Source organism: Lates calcarifer, linkage group LG3 (genome assembly GCF_001640805.2).
Source record: "Lates calcarifer isolate ASB-BC8 linkage group LG3, TLL_Latcal_v3, whole genome shotgun sequence".
NCBI lineage: Eukaryota > Metazoa > Chordata > Actinopteri > Centropomidae > Lates > Lates calcarifer.
Genome location: NC_066835.1, coordinates 3,768,964 through 3,788,842, shown reverse-complemented (window position 1 = coordinate 3,788,842; position 19,879 = coordinate 3,768,964). Strand labels below are relative to the sequence as shown.

The 19,879-nt window shown below is 40.4% G+C and overlaps 1 protein-coding gene across 1 annotated transcript in view; it reads right to left on the bottom strand.

Moving 5' to 3' along the window:
• The window catches only part of LOC108900286 (collagen, type XXII, alpha 1), a 53,149-nt gene that overhangs the window by 6,825 nt on the left and 26,445 nt on the right, over window positions 1-19,879 (bottom strand). Inside the window, 35 exon segments of the mRNA XM_051065383.1 lie at window positions 2,300-2,353; window positions 2,521-2,576; window positions 3,877-3,928; window positions 5,982-6,026; window positions 6,117-6,170; window positions 6,264-6,317; window positions 6,431-6,484; window positions 6,662-6,715; window positions 6,845-6,898; window positions 7,035-7,088; window positions 7,391-7,444; window positions 7,756-7,869; window positions 7,956-7,991; window positions 9,437-9,481; window positions 9,672-9,719; window positions 9,721-9,726; window positions 9,810-9,845; window positions 9,943-10,020; window positions 10,584-10,628; window positions 12,265-12,369; window positions 12,965-13,018; window positions 13,157-13,210; window positions 13,293-13,346; window positions 13,426-13,479; window positions 14,131-14,184; window positions 14,746-14,778; window positions 14,946-14,987; window positions 15,194-15,247; window positions 15,572-15,634; window positions 15,736-15,780; window positions 15,903-15,956; window positions 16,981-17,034; window positions 17,154-17,207; window positions 17,322-17,375; window positions 17,988-18,041. Of these exon segments, the coding sequence (XP_050921340.1) occupies window positions 2,300-2,353; window positions 2,521-2,576; window positions 3,877-3,928; window positions 5,982-6,026; window positions 6,117-6,170; window positions 6,264-6,317; window positions 6,431-6,484; window positions 6,662-6,715; window positions 6,845-6,898; window positions 7,035-7,088; window positions 7,391-7,444; window positions 7,756-7,869; window positions 7,956-7,991; window positions 9,437-9,481; window positions 9,672-9,719; window positions 9,721-9,726; window positions 9,810-9,845; window positions 9,943-10,020; window positions 10,584-10,628; window positions 12,265-12,369; window positions 12,965-13,018; window positions 13,157-13,210; window positions 13,293-13,346; window positions 13,426-13,479; window positions 14,131-14,184; window positions 14,746-14,778; window positions 14,946-14,987; window positions 15,194-15,247; window positions 15,572-15,634; window positions 15,736-15,780; window positions 15,903-15,956; window positions 16,981-17,034; window positions 17,154-17,207; window positions 17,322-17,375; window positions 17,988-18,041 (1,875 nt within the window).

Here is a 19,879-nt window from a genome sequence, read left to right as displayed (position 1 = left end):
CTCTTCATCTAAAGTCCCAGTGTCCTCCTCTGAACTCCCTAATCACTGAACCCTCACACACTTTAATTAACCTCATCTGTGTGCTCAGCGAAATTGTCTGAGTACATAGATCACAAGGGCTCCAGTTTCTTTATGAGGACTGGGACAACACTTTGAAATGACATGTTACCAGGGCAGAGGCCTTTCTGTGGTCAGTGAAGAGTAAAGCACGTATTTCATGAGAAACGTTTGCCTCAATAGAGTCAATGTGTTCATGGCTTTTTGGAACAAGCTTAAATATTTTTCGATATATTACACCTGACTCAGTCATCTGTCTGCTGCTGACTTTAAAGGCCCTGAATTTTTTTTTTTTTTTTTTTTTTTTTTTTACAATTTACAACTGCTGTGAGTGATTTCTGCCAGATTAAGAACATTTTTGGTCATTTCACATGGAGATTCATGTTTTTTTTTCTTCTTGGTTTTCTTCGCGTTCCCACTGGTTCTGTGCACACAACAATCAACATCACAGGTATGTTAGCCATCAATGCCCCCTGCTGCCTGTTTGATGGCTAAAACACAATGTAAAACACAAACCAAAGTGTCAATAACAGCCTGTGTGTTTCACGGCAGGCTGTGATTGGGTGGACACATTACCAAAAAGCAATGGAGGAAAAACTGGGCTTGGTTCCATTTTCAAGACGCTCTCAGGCAAAGTAACAGGTTCTCCAGGCAAAGCTTCACACTCAGGATTTTTTTCCAATTTCCATTGAAATGAGAGATATTCAAGCAACTTTATGTATTTATTTCATGTTAAAATAACTGCTTCAAAATCATTTTGATAGTACACTGAATGGTAATGATGCTCAAGGTTTCTGCCGCTTAAAAGGAAGTTTTTTCTTGCCACTGTCGCCTAGTGCTGCTCATGGTGGGAATGGCTTTGTCTTTGTACATATTATAAAATAAAGAGTGAGTCAGTCTAGAGCTGCTCTATATGAAAAGTGCCTTGATATAGCTTCTGTTGTGATTTGGTGCTACATAGATAAATTGAATTGAACTGAGGGAGAGGAGAATAGTGCCTCTGTCTTTCCCTCTCCACACCTGAACGCCTGTTGCTTGCTCTGCATAAATTGGGTTGATCGCAATCAAACCCCGCAAGTTCAAGAGTAATGCTGAACTGTACATCAATTAAAAAGACTTGAAAGTCATTAAAAAACCAGCATTCATCTGAATTTGACTTTGAAAAAAATAAGTTGGGCATGTCTGGTTACAGAACCAGCATTTTTGGCTCCAACAGGCAGGGATCATGAGGAGTTCTCACACTGTTTGACCATGTTTCAGTTCAGTGAGTGGGACTACTGTGGTCAGAGCCCCAGTAAAGAAACTTAACTACTCTCAGCCCAACAGAATTAAATACAAGTTACATAGTGTTGCTTTGATGGTTTGGTTTATTTTGGTATAATTTGAGTCTTAGGTTTGATGCAATTTTCTACCTATTCAATTTAAATTGAGAGTGCTTGTTGATGCCAGCTGTGAAGGTGCTTTATAACATTTACAACTTTCCCCCTGATCCTGACACAGTCATCTTTATCTTGGCATGAAGGCCGAAACCAAGGACAACCTTGACAAAACTGAGCTTTTTCCCCTGATACATGCTGCCCTCCCAGTCCCGACATGACTTTGTTTGCATTCTGCATTATCAGATGATTCAGACCCAGTTGTCACCAGGGACCCTGCGTAGGTATTTGTCTATGGATGTGCTTATGAAATTCAAAACCTCCACAAAGACACACAAACCTGCTGAGGGAATTACAGGCCTTGTGCTTCTTGGAGCTGGTCCACTACAACCTGATCTCTGTGCTGATATTACCTGGCAATCAGTTTTCTCCTACTGGCAGCAACCTGGTCAACTCCTTTCAATCTTAGCTCACCCAGGGGAAAGTGATGTTCCCACCCGGTCAGGACAACATTTACTCCAATCTTCCATCATAACCTGACAGCTCATCTCTTCTAGAAATACTTCACATCCTCCTCTTGCCTTCAGTTACATCCCACAGCAACTGCTTGCTCTATTAGCTCTGAAAATGCCACTTTTTCCTACTTTCCCTCACTTCTCACTCACTTCACTTCTTCACTAAACTTGATCTTTCTGTGAAACAAGTGAAACAACTTTTAATTCATCCATATCTCTGTGGCCCTTTTGATGTGTTTCTATTGTTTGTTTATGCTGTTATTCATCTGGGAGCTCTTTATTCTGATGCAAAAAGCTGGACAGAGAGAAAAACAGAATTTAAACATGTCGCAGGAGAAACAGATAACTCACTGGAGTTCCAGGGAGACCTGATTTTCCTGATGGTCCTGGTTCACCTGGCTTGCCCTAGGATGGAAAAGAGAAAAAAAAAAGACAGAATGAGAAAATTGATGAGGAAGGACAGCAAGAGAAATGACTTGAGTGCCACTTTACGTCCATATCTATCTGTCTGCTTGACACTGGTGCTGCGTCTGTCTTCTGTTTGCATCAGACAGTGATTGAAAATGACTCACCGGCTCTCCTCTTAGTCCCATAAGTCCCTCTGGACCTGGAGGTCCCATAGAGCCCTGCAAAAAATAAAAAAAGAAAAAAAAACAGACAGTTTTATCATATCTTCTACATGCTGAAAAAACTGCGACTTCTTCATACTCCTGCTCCAAGGAAGGCATGACCATTTTAACCTTTACTGAAATACAGCCCTACTGCAGAAGTGAGTTAAATTTGAACTCCCATTTTTTTGGTGGAAGGAGTAGGTGGAAAACATATTCTCACTTTAGGAGACTTGAGTGCTGTGAGAACATTCTGTCTCCAAGCCCTACAGTCAGAGGATGACTTAGGTAAAAAGGTTTTTCGGTGAAGTGTTACATCCTGCTACTAAACAAATGGGAGAATAAAGGCACAGTGGCCTTTAACTGTGTATGTGAGAGGGATTTCAGTTTGTCATTTGATGAAGATGAACACAAAATGTCAAAAAACTCCTATAGTTACACTGCTACCACTGGACCTTTAGTGTTATGATTAAAGATTCTGCGGTCTGCAGGAAATGTTGCATTCTGCCCAAGACCTTTTTTTTTTTTTTAATCTTTGGGAGTATTATCAATCAATAGAGGACTGGTTCCAGGCTGAGTAATGATTATTCTCAGGAACAGGGTGACTGAGCCAGGAAGGGAATGCTACATTTAAAAGAATGTCATACAGGTTTTTAATAGGGAGGACAAATATTGGCTGTGAGGGCATCATTACTATTTTTAGAAAGAAAATGCATAAAGGAAAGCTAAGGAAGAGGTAAACTGGTTTGTTTTTTCTTGTGCAGATTCCATACTTTTTAACTTATTCCCCTCTATTGTAGAGTTCTTAAAAATGAATAGTCACTTTATTGCAACCATGTTTTCTCTGTGTGGGAGACGTACGGAACTGCAGACTTAAATTACTAAGTTTACTTGTTTCCCTTCTTGGAGGTCACAGTTTTGATGTGTATGCATATCCGAAAATACAACTGCAAGCCGTGAAAAAAAAGGGGGGTTGGGGGTGGGAATGTCCCCTCCCTTTTCAAAATGCTGTGTCCGTCCCCCTGACTTTTATTGTTTCAGGCTGATCATTGCTCTCTACCTGTCCTACCAACATAGTCCAGAGGAGAGAAGATCTAAGTGAAAAGAAAATGTTGAGTACACTCTTCTGAGTCACTTATTACTGTGCACTCAAAGCAATGAGCTTAAAGAGCAAGTGCTTTGCAAATTTCATTTGGCCCTGGGTTTTTTTGCATCTCAAGCTGCATACAGGCTCACACATAAAGCTTGTTAGGTATGTATGCAGCCTCCAAACACACTAAAAACATTATAGTGTCAAATGCCTAAGGTTGAACATACCTTCCTTCCCAGGTTTGCCGTCACGCCCAGGTAATCCAGACTTTCCATCTTCTCCCTGTTCAACACGTGAGAAAAAAATACACAGAATCAAAACTAATTTACGATAATGTTTACTTGTTTTCTCAGGAGAAATCCTGTGTTTTTCTGTAGTGTCATGTTCTTCAAATGTTTCAATCTGCCAAGAACTGACTTTATTGATTACATTACATGATGTATGTATTTTTGACCTTTTTATTTCATTATTGTAACTGCATTGATTTTCACTTACATATAGTATTTCTGCAACTACCACAAGCTACAGGGACACAGTGTTATGGAGACAGGGGTATGGTGTCATGTGAATGCCTAGTAAGTGTTAGCAAGCTAACTTTTTAAGCATTAGCTTGCCAGCTAAAATGTTTTAACTGCTTAAGCTAGCTAGCCATGCAGTCTTGTACAATTCCTGGGCATAAATGACATAGACAAACCAATCTCATTATCACATAGGCATGAAAAATTTCATTAGCATCAGCATTCCTTTTAAGCCAAATTTTAACTTCTCAACTAAGGGTTTTACATGTTTAATCTCATCTAACTTTTAACTGCTTTTTGTCAGTTTTGGGGTATAACATGATATTATTTTGTCCACAGAACAGATGAAGGCTGATTAGAGATTCACAGAGTTAATCATGAGGATCTGTATGACTCTTCTACAGTCCACCGAGGCACTGTGCTAAATCTGTACCTCTTATTATATATATCAACTGTCAGTTCCCTGAATAATAGTGAAAATAATTTCCATATGACTGACATTTAGTGACAGTAATTATAAGTAGTGGAGGGTAAGAAAACTTCAGAGTTCCTCTAATAAGTTGGCTGCTGTCTGCGTGGCAGCGCAGGCTGCAGGGCTGAGATGCTGCCTGCCTTGCTGTGGCTCAGTCAGAGCTGTCTGTAATGAGCCATGCTATTGGTCACGGCGCTGTGGCAACCAACCTTTCCTGCGGGTGTGTGTTGTGCGGGGAGCGAGCGATCCTCTCGGAGAAAGGTGTGTGTAAAAAGTGCAAGTGGCAGACACAGCTTGACACTGCGAGTGCTGCGTGCCAAACGCTGACTGTGGCTGTGTGCTATTCCCTGAACTCCTGCAGTGAGCGGCTGCAGTTATAGCTGTTGAGCAGAGGGGGAGAGTTATAACCGAATGTTCTTCACTGGTTTAATCCTTTTGGGTGCAGTTGTAAAAATGAAGATACCACAGCTTTCATATCCAGAAATGATACTATAGCAAATGTAAATGTGTCATTTTTAAAGTCAGGGATTGGCTGTCTGCTTGTCATATGATCAGTTGGGACTTGCTCTGGATGTTGTATACGGTAGGTGTAAAAGTGCCACAGCTGTTAAATACTGTATGTAATGGAAAGGGATTTGATGCATGTGATAATTGCAATTGTGGGCTCAGTACTTACATTACACTGCCACTTATTACATTTGCATGTTATATCAAACTTTAATAGAGGAAACCTGACAGCACCAGGCCTACATAGACACCAGCACTGTCTTGGGTAGCTGCTCCAACATATAAATCCACTGACTTACTGTCTGAAAAACTGCACACTTCATCAAAATAGAGTAAAAACACTGTCACCTAATATACACAAGGCTGCACCGGGGTAGATTTTCTGGTGAAATGTTTAAACTGAACACTGCTGTCACAAAAAGTGGAAGCTTTCACTGCGTGGCCTTGTCAGAGTAAGAGTAGGAGAAATGTTGCTGCTTCTCATCCTTCAAAATCCTTTGTTGTGTGTTCTTTTCTTGCTTATGACATGGCAGAAATGTGGTATTATTTTATTTTGATGACAGACAGTTCAAATCTTTAGAAATTATGTGCTAAAAATTGCTTCACAAGGCCAGAGCGCAATATGCTAGGTCACTATTTATATGTCTCCCCTCACCATTTTTCATCATAGTAACGGGTGAGTAATTTCCCACACAGAAAGTCAGTGTGGTTCCCTACAGATTCTGAAGTTCATTAGATAGGAAAATGGTGCTAAAGGATGAATACTGCTTTTGTTTGTGTCTCCCAATTGCAAACTGATCTATTTAAATACATGAAAAATAATAAGCAGCACACTGACCTTAGATCCTGGTGGTCCTGGTTCTCCTCTGTGGCCTTTAAAGCCCTGTGCAGGAAGAGAAAACACATCGAATCAGTGACAACGATTTCTACTGCCAATTTCTTCCATCAGATCTGTTTACTGGTGGTTACTTACTGGGAGTCCCCTGAGCCCGGGGTTTCCTGGTGGCCCAGGTTCACCTTGCTTGCCCTGGAGAGAAGTCAGGCATAGTTACAGAGTCATAGCATATTATGCAATGTTTTGTTGGTGTTCAAACTTGATATGCACTTTGGATCTACTTACAGGTTCTCCTGGTTCACCTGCTCGGCCATCCTTTCCCATTTTTCCGGGCTGACCCTGCAGAGCAACACATGAAACTGTCTTACAATGCATTTAGAATTCAGTTTACACCACACTGCAAGAACCGTATGTAATTTCATGTATAGTCATGGCCAAATAATTTTTCTTACTATCAACCCAGGAAGACCCGGTGGTCCCTGGATTCCTTTGAGACCCTCTTTGCCCTAGTGAAAACCAACAAACACAAACAGGTCACCGTCACCATAGAAAAAGAAATGATTAATGGCCACTATTACCACACAGGCTGGCTGACCTACATGCTAGCGGGAGGAGGTTTGTACAATAATGACACATGGGTAATACGTTTTCTGAGGGGGAAAGTACACAGAGTGCAGCCTGACCTTTTCTCCAGGGGGCCCCGGGGGGCCAGGAGGGCCAGGCTGTCCATCGTTACCCTGAAGAGGAAAGAGACAGTGTCAGTGGAGGTCAACAGAAATAGAAAGCCTGACTGTGAGACCAAATCCAAACTAAAATCTTAAGCGTTTTTGACCGATCTGAGACAACAGAGACCATTAGTAACTTACAGGTGAACCCATTAATCCAGCAGAACCTGGATGACCAGGAGGTCCTGGGTGACCCTGTTAATACAGAAAATAGTGATAGGGAAATATAATTATGCTTCAGTATCCAATATTTCTTTAAACACAGGAAAGGAGAAAGGAGAAAAAGCGACAGTAAAGTATGAAACTTATGAGTCATAAACGACAAATATACCTTGTCTCCTTTCTCTCCAGGGCCTCCAGGAGGTCCTCGATCACCCTTTATACCCTATGGTGAAAAAGAAAGAAAGATTATATGAGATGAAGAAGAAAGCATCCATCTGAAAAACTATTTGTCAAGAGAAAATAAAACCACAAAATGTTCAAAATCTACACCAGAGAGGAGGATGTAGGAATGGCTACACTACTTTGGAAATATGATTCGATACTTTTTTAAGTGGTCTTTTGATGGTAAACTTTTCATCCAATTACCTGAACCTTGTGATGTGAAAAAAAGCATGTTGACAAAAGAAACTACTTAGTGTTTGGCCATTTGGGAGCGATAAGGGTGCTGTTAGTGTGCTAACTTGCCTTTGCTCCGTCGGCTCCAGGGGGCCCTTGAGGTCCGGCGGGTCCTGATGGGCCCTGTAATGACATAGCAGAGCATCAGTCTCTGTCCAGCGAGACAGTGCAGAGCCCTGGCACCGGGTCCTAATTGTTCACTGCTGCCCCCAGAGGAGGCCGAGCTAATGATGCAGACAGAGCCGCTCCATCCGTCACACCAACTGTGACCGATGATGATAAAAGCACAGCTCTCGCCTCATGCATCACACAGGGCTAATATAGAGGAGGAGCACACTTTATAATATCCTTTTAAAGATGAGCAGAGTTATTATAATTACAGGTGAAGTGAGGTTATGAACAACAATTTTGGAATATTAATGACTTTGTCCTACTTGGTAACCATCTTGACCATTTTTCCCTGGAGGTCCCTGGAGTCCTTTATCTCCGGGGACCCCTGGAAGACCCGGTGGTCCAGGTGGACCTGCAGGGCAGTCTGAGCATACATCCTAAAAGACAGCGTTTGTTATTAAGTGACCTCAGCATCCAAACATAAAGTCTTTTCTCATTAAAGAGAGGTAGAAATGCTCCTTACCTTCAGATTTAGCTCAGAGAGGTCTGCTGCCTTTCCCTAAGAGACAGGAAATGAAAGAGGGTTCAATCCCAGAAGTATCTTACTGTATGTAAACGTAGCATCATACCTGGGCATTACACCCACATGTGACTGCTGAACATTTAATTCAGAGAGCATAACTCCATTCTCCTGGTCTCAGGCTTTCCACCAGATAGTGGAACCTGTCTGCAGGGATTTTCTCCCTTTCAGCCATGAGCGCATCAGTTAAGTCTAACAGTGATAAGGCTGGCCTCACAGTCGGTTCTCCTGTTCATCCCAGAGGTGTTCTGGCTCTGTTCAGGCCAGACACATTCTTCCACATCAAACTGAGAAAACCATTTTTTTATGGACCTGCTTTTTTTGCATGGACGTACTGTCGAACTGAACGTTGAAGGCACACTGTTGTCTCAAATATCACTGCATCAATATTTCCCTTAACTGGAACTAAACAGCCCCTTATTTTTTTTGCAAAATACTGTATATTGCAGTTAGCTAGGCAAGCCTAAGTCAAACAAGAAAAAGAGGCTTACTTAAAATGAATGTCTGGCCTGAGGAAAGGGGGACTATGAGGGAAATGGGGAAAACAATAAATTAGCTTTAAATTAAATTAGCTTAACATATTAGTCAGTAAAGATGCACAGCTACAAGCTGGATAGACGCACATAAATTTTTGATATAGAAAACACACATCAGTGAGTATGAAGATTTGAATTATTAGATGGTTTTAAATCTCTCTCTCTTTAAGTCCCTGGATATAAAGCAACCAGTCAAGTTTTAAACACTAATTGGTCACAACATTTACACAGTGTGGTGTTTTTCAGTTTAATCATGTCAAAACATAAAGCAGCACTAATCTGTTTTTGGCCAGACGTCCACAGCAAGCTGAACATCACAACTGTTTGACATGTTGTGTCTTTATAAAGTTGACATAACAGTGGTTGCTATTTGTGCTGACCTGCCAAATGTAAATATAAATTTTCCTTTTACCTCTATTATGGTCTTCACCATCTCCCGAGAAATATCTTTAGCTGCTTAATGTTCCACTATTCTCACCATCTAGTTACTAACTATGTCGGGGTGGCACAGGACAGGTAGCATGTAGTCAGTTTTTAGAGCTTATTTGCTGAAAACAGCTGCCAGCTGCAGCCAAACATACGACAATGCAACAGTTTACTGTCCAAAATGGTGGAGTTGTGAGTGAAAAAAACAATATGACTGTAAAAACCCTATAACATCTCAGCTCCATAGAGCCATGGGGAGCTGCAGGGTTTGATGATTGTTATCTGTGCGTTTGTTACTGCAAGCAATGACTTTGACATTTCATACAGTCATTCCACCCATTGTTTACATTAAAATATGAATTCGTGCAGATTTAAGTTTTTCACTGATTAGCCTAGTAAGCAGTTTTTGGAGAACATTAGGATGCTGGTTGCTGGTTGTTTCCTGCTTATGTTTGTACTTACAGGCTCTCCAGGTGATCCCTTCTCTCCCGGCCTTCCTGGTAAACCCTGCATTTGGAGCAAAGGCAAGGAAGGAATTACCTTCTTATCAACTGCAGATGCATTGATGATTAGATACATTCTTATCTATGAAAACTAATGGTAATTATAGAAAGTTAAGATAACCAAGGGGAGGGAAAGACAAATGAAGCCAGGACAGTGACAGAAGTCCTGGCATCATCATCATGTTTGGACTTACATTATGTCCTGCTGGGCCCTGAGGACCAGCAACTCCAGGTGGTCCCCTTCAAGCCCTGAAACCGAGATAAACACATATTAGAGAAATACTTGTGATCTGATTTTGAACATTCAATGTCGGTCTTGTGAAAATGTTTACCGCAGGTCCGGGTTCCCCATTTTTTCCTGGGAGGCCCTGTGAAGGACAAGCATAGCAAAGTTTTGAAATGTGTAAATAAATACACTATAGGCAGATAATATGCAGTAACCCTGTCTGGCACTGATGCTCATACCGGTGGTCCCACTTTGCCTTCTCCTGCAGGACCCCTGTCCCCTGGTAACCCTGGTTCTCCTCGTGACCCTGGTTGACCCTGGTAGAAAAAGAAAAAAAACATTTACCTCACCATCCTGCTCCACACATGATGTCAGTTTGGCCATAATGTTTGGCTAAGAGTCTAACTTGGCACAGAAACTGTCACATTCAGTGATGCCTGCTGATCCCAGAAATACCACAGAGTTTTTAATCTGTGACCAAAAAAAAAAGTACAATCTGCAGTTGACATTTTGGTACTCAGGAGAGAAAATGCATTGGTGATGAGGGTGAGTGATTTGACACCATAAATCCAGCGAATGCCCCTGTCCAGCCTCTCCCATTCCGCACCCTCCACATCAAGCTCTTCACAGCAAAGAGCTGGTCATAATCAGAGCAACGGTCACAGTGCAGTGGACATAGAAATTGCTTTTGCTGCTTTCAACAAAAATGAATTGTTTTTCTCATCTGTGCCAGGAAAAAAAAAAGTTTTCACATCAACAAAAGAGCACCTGTGCATGATAAAAAAACCCACCCCTGGCAACCTACAAAGCTAACACACACACACACACACACATACAAACACACACACATGCACTTTATTGCAAACTAAAATGACATTACCTTTGGCCCTGGGGGTCCTTGAATTCCTGGTGGTCCTTGTTCACCCTGTAATATCAAAAAATGACATAAATCAAATGACTTGCTACTTAAACACTGGCATTAACCTTCTTTTGAATAAATCATTTAGGCTTGGAAGTGTGTATGAGTTGCTATTCTTCATGCACGTAATGGGTAGCGAGGCCTTGGGGCCGCACCTGGCAGCTGTAAAAAACAGAACCGCTGTGAGCTAAATCTGCTGCGCTCCTGTGTTGCTTTAATGTGATATGTCTTAACAGTGTTTTTCCTGTTTGTTCCTGCCTCGTCAGCAGGACGGGCCACATGTCTGGGATGAAAAAATGATGGAGAAACATGTTGAGCTGCACAGCAAAATGTGCCTACTCAGACTCATTTTCCTCCCATACAGCCGGTAATATTGTGCAGTGGTTCAGGCAGGGTGATGTTTACAAGCACAACACGTGGAATACGAGAGACTGTTCATGAGATTTCTGTTAAAATAGCTGGATGTGCTCATTAAAATAACTTTACTTATGATACATCTCCCACTGTCATGTCTTATCACTTGAACTCCACTGACCTGGAGGTGGATAATTCCTTACAAATAGAACTTAATTCTAAATTCAAGAAGGGATGCAAAAGTTTCCAAAGACTAAATATCAGGAAATGAGTAGAAAATGATGCACTTGTCATTTGCAACATTTGCATCTGATAAATTGTTGCAGCTATAAAAACGTCTAGAGTCTAGAGTGAAAATCAGGTTTTCGTATTCAGTGAGAACATGAAATATGAAAAGGCTGCAGCATTTTTCAAACTGATACAGAATATATGTAGATAGGGTGGAATTGGATGATTTTTCCAACCTTTAAGAAATCGTGCTCTGTTGATTTAGCATTTGACTTCTATGAACTAGAGAATTTAAAAAGAAGGATCAAAATCAACGCAGCAGAACCAGAGATACCAGAACCAGACTTTTTCATTCCACCCATTCTTCTTTCTTGTAAAAACCTGGCATCTAGATCACCCAAAATGCAACTTGACTGCCAGCCACTGGGTCTGAGGTTTGGGTGTGTTGAGCTAGTAGCGACTAATGTTGTCTCTTGCTACTAGCCTGAAGCAGAGATGAGGAGCAGGCTACAGATGTCCGGTAAACTCACTTCTTTGCACCTCCACAACCCCAGATTTTTTTCATTGTCAAATGAAATATAGGTCTCGTAGTCCTCACTGATTCGAGTGACATCACTGATATTGCCGGTTTTATGACACCTTTTTTTCCACAAATGCAGTAGGACCCTGCAAGTCTTTTTGAACAGACTGATGTATAAAATAGTTGGAGTTTCCCTTTAAGGGGAGATAAAGGGCAGAAACTGGATGTTAACTGAATTGTAGTGGACTAAAATTGTTCATCAAGCAGCAACACAGTGGTTATCACCTGAAAATTAAATTGTTGAAGTTTCTCATTATGAATAAAAAAGTGAACATATCCTTTAAATCTAATTGCGAAATAATGAATACAAACATCACAAGGCAAACAATGACTCTCAAAAGTGTCTAATGTCAGGTAACTTGCATACACCAAAACACGCCATCACTAAAATGTGATTAAACATCATTCTGCAAGTCTACAATAGGACTGAAGTACAATGCAGTTTTAAATATGGTGTGATGGGAAAAATAAGTGTCTTACATTTTGCCCATCTTTCCCCTTCCCTGGTGGTCCAGGGGGACCAGTCGATCCGGGCTCTCCAGGTGTGCCTGTGGGACCTGCTTGTCCTGGTTTACCTTGTTCACCCTAAAATAAATGGTATAATAAAGAGATAATTTTACAGTCTCTTAAGGTTACAACAGATACATCATCCCATCTTTCAAATTCCTGTGTGAAATCTTTGTTACTGAATTCTGTACAGTGTGTGGTATCTACTTTAAATGGTATATTTTAGGCTAACTGCCGTACTGTTCCATGAGTAATACTGGTATTGTTACTGGTTGTGTGTATTGTGTAACCTACTTCCCTCTTATCATGTAACCCCAGGTAAGGACAGGGGATTTAACATTGTGCATATCACACATTTAAACTGCAGCTGCTTGTGGAAAAAGACAAAGAAAGAAAAAGAAAAACAAAGAAAATGAAAAGCCATGAGAAGTGTAGAGAGTGTTCTGAATTGTTACTGTGAAACTCCTACATGTAGCTGCTGCTGCTGAAGGATTGAAATGAATTCAAAGATTTTTCTGCTGAAACAATAATGGAGGACATAGAAGGTCACCCTCACTTCTCTGCAGTCTAATTTTCATTCTGCCCTGCCAAAACCATTCTGAACATAGTCTGAATACTTTCAAAATTACATCCAACCAAATATAACCACAGTCATTAAAAACAGGTGACTGACCTTGTCTCCTCTCTGTCCAGCTGGACCAGGAGGCCCAATGATCCCCGGTATGCCCTAGATGACAGACAACTGTTGGCTTCATACTGAAGTGACTTGTCATCAGTGGTGACTGTTAGACATCACTCTAGTAGGAAATCATAGGAAATGCAAGCAGGTATCAATGCCTTGTGCCTTGGCTTAGAAACCACCTACCACATTTCCTGGTAATCCACGAGGACCTTGAGGACCAGCTACACCAGGTGGACCCTGGGAGAAACACATCAGCCATTAAAGTAAGTACTTCTCTCCTGGTGTTAAATGGTGAATCATACTAAAACAGACAACTCACAGGGTCTCCAACACGTCCGGTCTCTCCTGTAGGTCCAGTGTCACCTTTTGGACCCTGAAATAAAACCAGCGATTCAGTATTTCACTTACAATGAGTGTACAGTAAAGGAGGTGAGGGGTCATGAGCATCTTACTGGTAGTCCAGGTTGTCCCTTAAAACCTTGTTCCCCAGGTAATCCTCTTGGGCCCTTCAGAGAAGACACATGAATGAACATGTCAGTCTTAACAGTGTAGGTCTACATGCCAAATCTGTTTTCATAGTTTCTTGTCAAAATAAGACTGTAATGTTGGAAGGTCTATTATGATTCCAGATGACAGACATAAAACTAATGATGGTTGTGCAATCAAAGGTTGGAGATAATAAACATGATACTCTGTGACAAATTTTTAACTGTTATTAACACCATCACCTTCACAGAAGCCTTGAGAAAGTCAAAGATAACAGAAATATGTACTTTCATTTTTAAGTGTGTATCAATTAGAGTACCTAAATTGTTTTCATAGATTTTTATGCTGCTCCCAGGCCTACTGCATCCTAAATACACTAACATTTTCTGCATGGTCCACATAATGAGCTGTACATCTATAAACTGAATTGGACAGAGAATCAGGCCAGTGCATTAGTGTCTCTTAAGATATCATTTACTTAGCCAATTAAAGAGAGTCCCCAGAGCGCTTACATTACATCAGGCTTACTTGGTTTCCTTATCCCTATACCAGATCTCTACTGACACCTACTGGATATCTCTGCATATTACCACGGTGTAGATTGGGGCTTCAGATTTGGTTCAACAGAAGAAGAAAGATCAGCTGCAACAGAAACACAGAGAAAAACTCACCATCTCTCCTGGTTTCCCTTGATCTCCTTTCTCTCCTTTTTCTCCAGGTCTTCCCTTGAGGTGAGAACAAACAATGTATTACATTTAAATGAAAAGGAAGTAGAAGGAGCAGAGGAAGAGGAAGGGAACAAAAGGAAAAGACTCAACATTCAGTTGATCAATTTAAAACTCTCCATGAACATGCTATCAGATTGTTCACTCTCATTCACAGACACCCACCCCCAATTCACACTCACACTGGACTTAAACTAAGAAACCTCACGTGCAATAATATAGTTTATGTGTGCAATATACATATGCTGCTCTGTACAGTCATATTTCTAATATACACACACACACACACATATATATATATATATACATACATATATATATACACATACATACACACACACACACACATATATATATATATATATATATATATACCAATAAACCAAATTGAATTCAATTGTGCACTGTCCAGTGTAGTTTCGAATGACAATAAAGACGTTTTGAGTAATTTTGAATAATACATCAGAAGTACCAACTAAATGTGAAAAAACCTGTGTCCTCTAGAGTTCAATTAGTCTTTCAACAGAGTTTGGTTTGCATACTGAAAAAGAGCCAACTCACAGGTTCACCGGGCTCTGGGATGACATTTGCCACCTGTGAGGAAAAAACACAGGATAATAATTTACCACCTCTGCACTGAATGAGGAGTCAAACAGTGTCACCAACTTTACATCTGCCATCATTGCTATGTTATTTGTTGCAGGGTTGCAGCTGTACAATGTGTCAACATGCGCACTAGAAAGAGCAGGAATTTTCCTTACATTTCCTGGAGCACCAGGCGGTCCCCTCGCTCCCACTTCACCCTGAGGCAAGGGACAATATGTTCACATTGTCTGCATACAAATGACCTTATTACAGCCAACAATGCAGCCTGACCATTACATTACACAGGAGGATGACTCTGTAACTACTGTAACATGGTAGTGAGAATTCAGCATTTCTGTTTGTACATGCATGGTAATTATAAAGTTGTACAATATAGGACACATGTTACTTGTTTCTTATTTACCTTGTCTCCCTTTTCCCCTTTTGGCCCAATTGGTCCTTCCAGTCCTCTTTCTCCCTACGAAAAGAAAAAAAAAACAGTCACAGATCATATTTGCACATTAATAGAGTCTTTTTTTCTACTGGAAATAGTAGACCATGAGCAGAGGCTCCCAAAGTGGCATTTGGGGATACCCACTAGCCCTTGAAGGGGTCCCAGGAGGTTGCTCAGCCAAATTAGGAACAGTTAATTTCACTAGAGTTTACCAGAATTATTTCTGTTGCATAATAACAATATGAGTGACCTTTAGATGATGTTCTCCCACAGTTGTGGACATTGTAAAATTCAATATTAAATCAATAACATTGGACAATTCTCTGACACAAGCACAGGCACACCTACCGGAATGCCCCTTTCTCCTCTTCCTCCATCAGCACCTGGTTGTCCAGGGGATCCAGCTTCTCCCTGTAAAAAAAAAAAAAACATGAAATGTTACATGATAAAACATATTTTGTGTGTTAAAGAAAATACCCAAACTAAAGCAAAGTCAACAGCTGTGAACTTACTCTCTCCCCTGGAGGTCCTCTTGGTCCAGGTGGCCCATCGTCACCCTGGGGAGAAGACGCATGGACATTGAAATGTCAGTTTTGCATTTGGAAAATACACATGCTATCTCATAAGCTGCATATGTCTTCAGTCATGTCCAGTGTGTTTCTGGATGAAGTCACAGTACCTTAGGTCCAGGCTTGCCAGGAAAACCATCTGCTCCACGCTCTCCCCTGGGCCCCTTCAGAGACACAAGATTATGATTTAGATGTGATACTTTGAAGCAACTGCAAAAAACAGTACTCAGGTACTGTATGTAGTGATGGGTAAATACACCACAACTCAGTTTAGCCACCACAATAAATTTAAGTATATCCATTTAAAACGTTTTAAACAGTTATGTTTTTTCAGAAAAATAATTTTTGCTTATACTGGTAACTGTTTAGCCTTGAGTCAGAGTGAATTTTCTTTTTTGTCTGACTTGATTCATATATTAATGTAGGGAGTGATTCAGAGGTGTGGAATCAGGTTAGTAGTTGTTAGCCTCACACTGAGTTTGCCAGTAAAATTGTGGCTTACACATTTTGTTTCTATAGCACTCTCCACTCTATTTCTTCAGTATACAGTATATGTTACTCAAGTAGTAATACATAGTCCATTTTGTGGGTAATGCAGGTGTTTTCAGAGTTCTGGATTAGGCCTAGTCATCATAAGTATTTATCAAAGTTTTCTTTCTTCATTCTTAAAAGAAATCTCTGTCCACATGAAAATGAAAAAACATGCTGTGAAGCACTGTCAAGAGCATGCCAAACCAACAGGTGGCGATATAACCCTAACCATAAAGCCATGTTAGCCAATCATCGGTTACCAGTAGGCAAAAAAAAAAAAAAAAAATGGCCAAAGGTTTCTGAACATCTTCACCCTGGAATAAGTTTTGCAAAATGTCAATTTTCAGTGACCTTAAACACAGCATGTGTGTGGATAAAAGGCCAAAAATGAATAGAAAAAAAATATATGTGTAGACTTCAGACTTGGAAGCCACAAGCTTCACAGTCAATAACATTGCTGTGCTCACAGTAACTAAACTTAAAGCAGATATTTAAACTTTATTAAGGTTGATGAGGGCAACGAAAGTGAACCAAACCAAGCGCCCTTCACATTACACACAGTCATTTAAGCAACACTTTTTACTGGTGCAGCTTTAAGGTACCATAAGCATAGAAGGAAAAAGAGAATAGAGAAGTTGTTCTAAAGGTCGTACTGACCATGGCACCATCATTTCCAGGAAGACCATCGAGACCATCTTTACCAGGAAGACCCTTTGAACAACAGTGACAAATGGTTGACATTTAGTGACGTGTAGAGCAACAACAGCAATACCTATAACTTAAACTATCATTAATGACAAATTATGTTTGAGAATAAAAGGCCAACTCACAGGCTTTCCAGATTCTCCGGGTTTTCCTGAAAATCCAATTTCACCAGGTAGACCCTTCATAAGGAAAGAAAGATACGTCAACATGTTCATCATTCTGAAATTATTTAATAGTCATATTTTACAATAACTGTCACTGCCATATGTTGATTATGGTTTCGGGTCACTTACAGGAGGCCCGGTGTGTCCTTGGTTTCCAGGTGGCCCAGGTGGACCCTGAGGACCCTGCAAAATAAAATAAAAAAAAAACTTAAGTGAAACTTTGTAATGATTGATCATCAACTGATACTCACAAAAGGGAAGGGATTTCTTTATTTTTGATTAAGATTATAGAACCATTGCCAGTAAACAGTACTTCTGAAATACTTTCTTGCCAAATACATCAGAGATCTCCACAGATTGTCCACAAGAATTTTCTTCCAAAAGACACAGTGTACGTCAGTACCACTGAGCTGCCACTAGAGGGGGGTATTAAAGTGCTGTAAACAGCTCATTCAACCTTGGATACCACTTTAAGACAGGTGTATTTTTATTGTGCTCCAGGGAGCAATTTGGAAAATTAATTGGCATAACTTGTTGGTTTTAATCTAGCTTGTTTATTTTCCCTCTATTAAAACACACAGTGATGACACCTTTGAGAGAGCAGTCATTTTTGTTCTATTTAGGTCACAACAAATACTGAGCAGCCCACACAATTAAAATACCAAATGAATTCTCCTCAGTTCTCCTTGAGAGGTCACTGATGATCCGTACATGAGCAAGAGGTCATTGAAAACAAGTGTATTGCCAATATGTGTGCATGCATTTGACACGTTATTAAACTGAGACAGTTCTTACAGGGGGTCCAGGAAGGCCATCCACTCCAGGCAATCCACTTTCACCCTTCTTTCCCTGTAAGACAAGAGCTAAATTAAATCACATACTTTCAATACGTAAGGTGAGCTGTTTACAGGATCAAAGCTGCTATTGAGGACACTGAGGTCATGTCTTCATGTCCTCCATATATATATATATATATATATATATATATATATATATATATATATATATATATTTATGAATTTGGAAGGTTCACAAACTATGTGATATTTCAAGAAAACATTCTTAAATTTTCCCATGGTTGCATTTTTAGACCGATTCCAGTATTTTTAAAACCAACATTATTCATATACGATTCATCTCTCCACCAGAATTAGCAGGGTGGAAAGGCCATTTAGACATTAAAGCTGGGAAATGCAGCATGAACTCTAATTGATGAGTTCGTAATTAACTAATATTATCCTAGGAATTTTCCTGGAAAGAACTATGCAGTCTGGTACATATTATAGGGGGAAAAGAGAGATGGCTATTTTGGTTGAAGTTTAACTTTGATGGAGTTTATGAGCAGCACTGCCCTACAAATACAAAACACAGTATACACACACATTTGTTCAGAACAATTTTCACATCTGTTTTAACCCATAAAAAGAATTATTATGCCATAAAATTGTTTAATTTCCTTGAAAATGTCTCTGGGTTCAAGAAGCCGTCATTGCACTTATTGTACACATGGACAACTGGACAGCTAAAGCAAGGCAGCTATATCAAGTGAAAGCTAGCCAGAGTCAGCTAGCCTTAGCTAATGCTAAAACAAAATTTACTAACAGATTTGCAATTGGAACTTGTTGATGAACTGACAGCTTGGTAATTCAGTTCACATAACTGTGAAAAAGGCAATAGCTAAATCCAGTGATAGCTGGATTTAGATAGTAACTTTGATTTCAGAAGCCTGTCACATCCCCAGAAGACACAAAAATACTGACTATGGCCCTTCATCCATTCTTTTTAATTTTTCTTCATGTTTGTTGATGCAGTCTTTTGCCATTGTCCACATTCCAGCTCGGGCTGCCCTCAGTTGTCATATCAGGAAAAGGTGAATAGACAGGCCTCAGCAGCGGTGACACAGATGGCTGATGAGAGCTTTGCTGCAGTGGAGGTGAGAGCGACTCAATCTATACCAACTCAACCATACAGCCAACTCTATCAGCGCTGGCAGCAGTGGAGACCACCCTATTATCACAGCTCTCAGCCCACCTTCATTCCCCCTCCTCACACTCTGTCCCCCGCACACCTTCAGCTGAGGTATAACTACTGTAAACCTTGAGAAAATAAGTCAAGCTCCTCACCATCTGTCTGTTTTTTAAAAGCATCCCATGGGGCTGTAAAATGATTCAGGGGAACCTACGATGATATTACAAAATAAAAGCAAAGCTGCACAGAGGGAGATTTTCTAGATATTGCAGAATCTGAACCCAGGGTGATCGCTTTATTTATCTTAATAAACTATAAATCCCTCAATCGCTGAGAAGCTTGTCTGACTGACGACAAAGTGCTTTCTGGTGGTGGAAAAGTCTTTCATTCATGGCCAGAGGAGGTTTGGCTTGACTCTGCTGCCCAACTGAGCAGCTGCAAATGTTGATTCCAACATATTGCTGATGAGAAGTTAATTGCTCCCAGAAAAGACTGGGAAGGGATGTCACTATCTTTGTTAATGTTTTGGAAGAACAAATTATGTAGAGCCACTGCGTCTGTTTTAATTACACACTGCTGTGTGATGGGACCAGTGTGGAGAGAGACTGAGGGAAAAGAATATGAGAGACGAGGGACAGATTTTTGCACTGATAACCACTACAGCATCAGCTGTGATTAGCTTGAAGAATAAATATCAGTTTTCTTCATCCTAAATAATC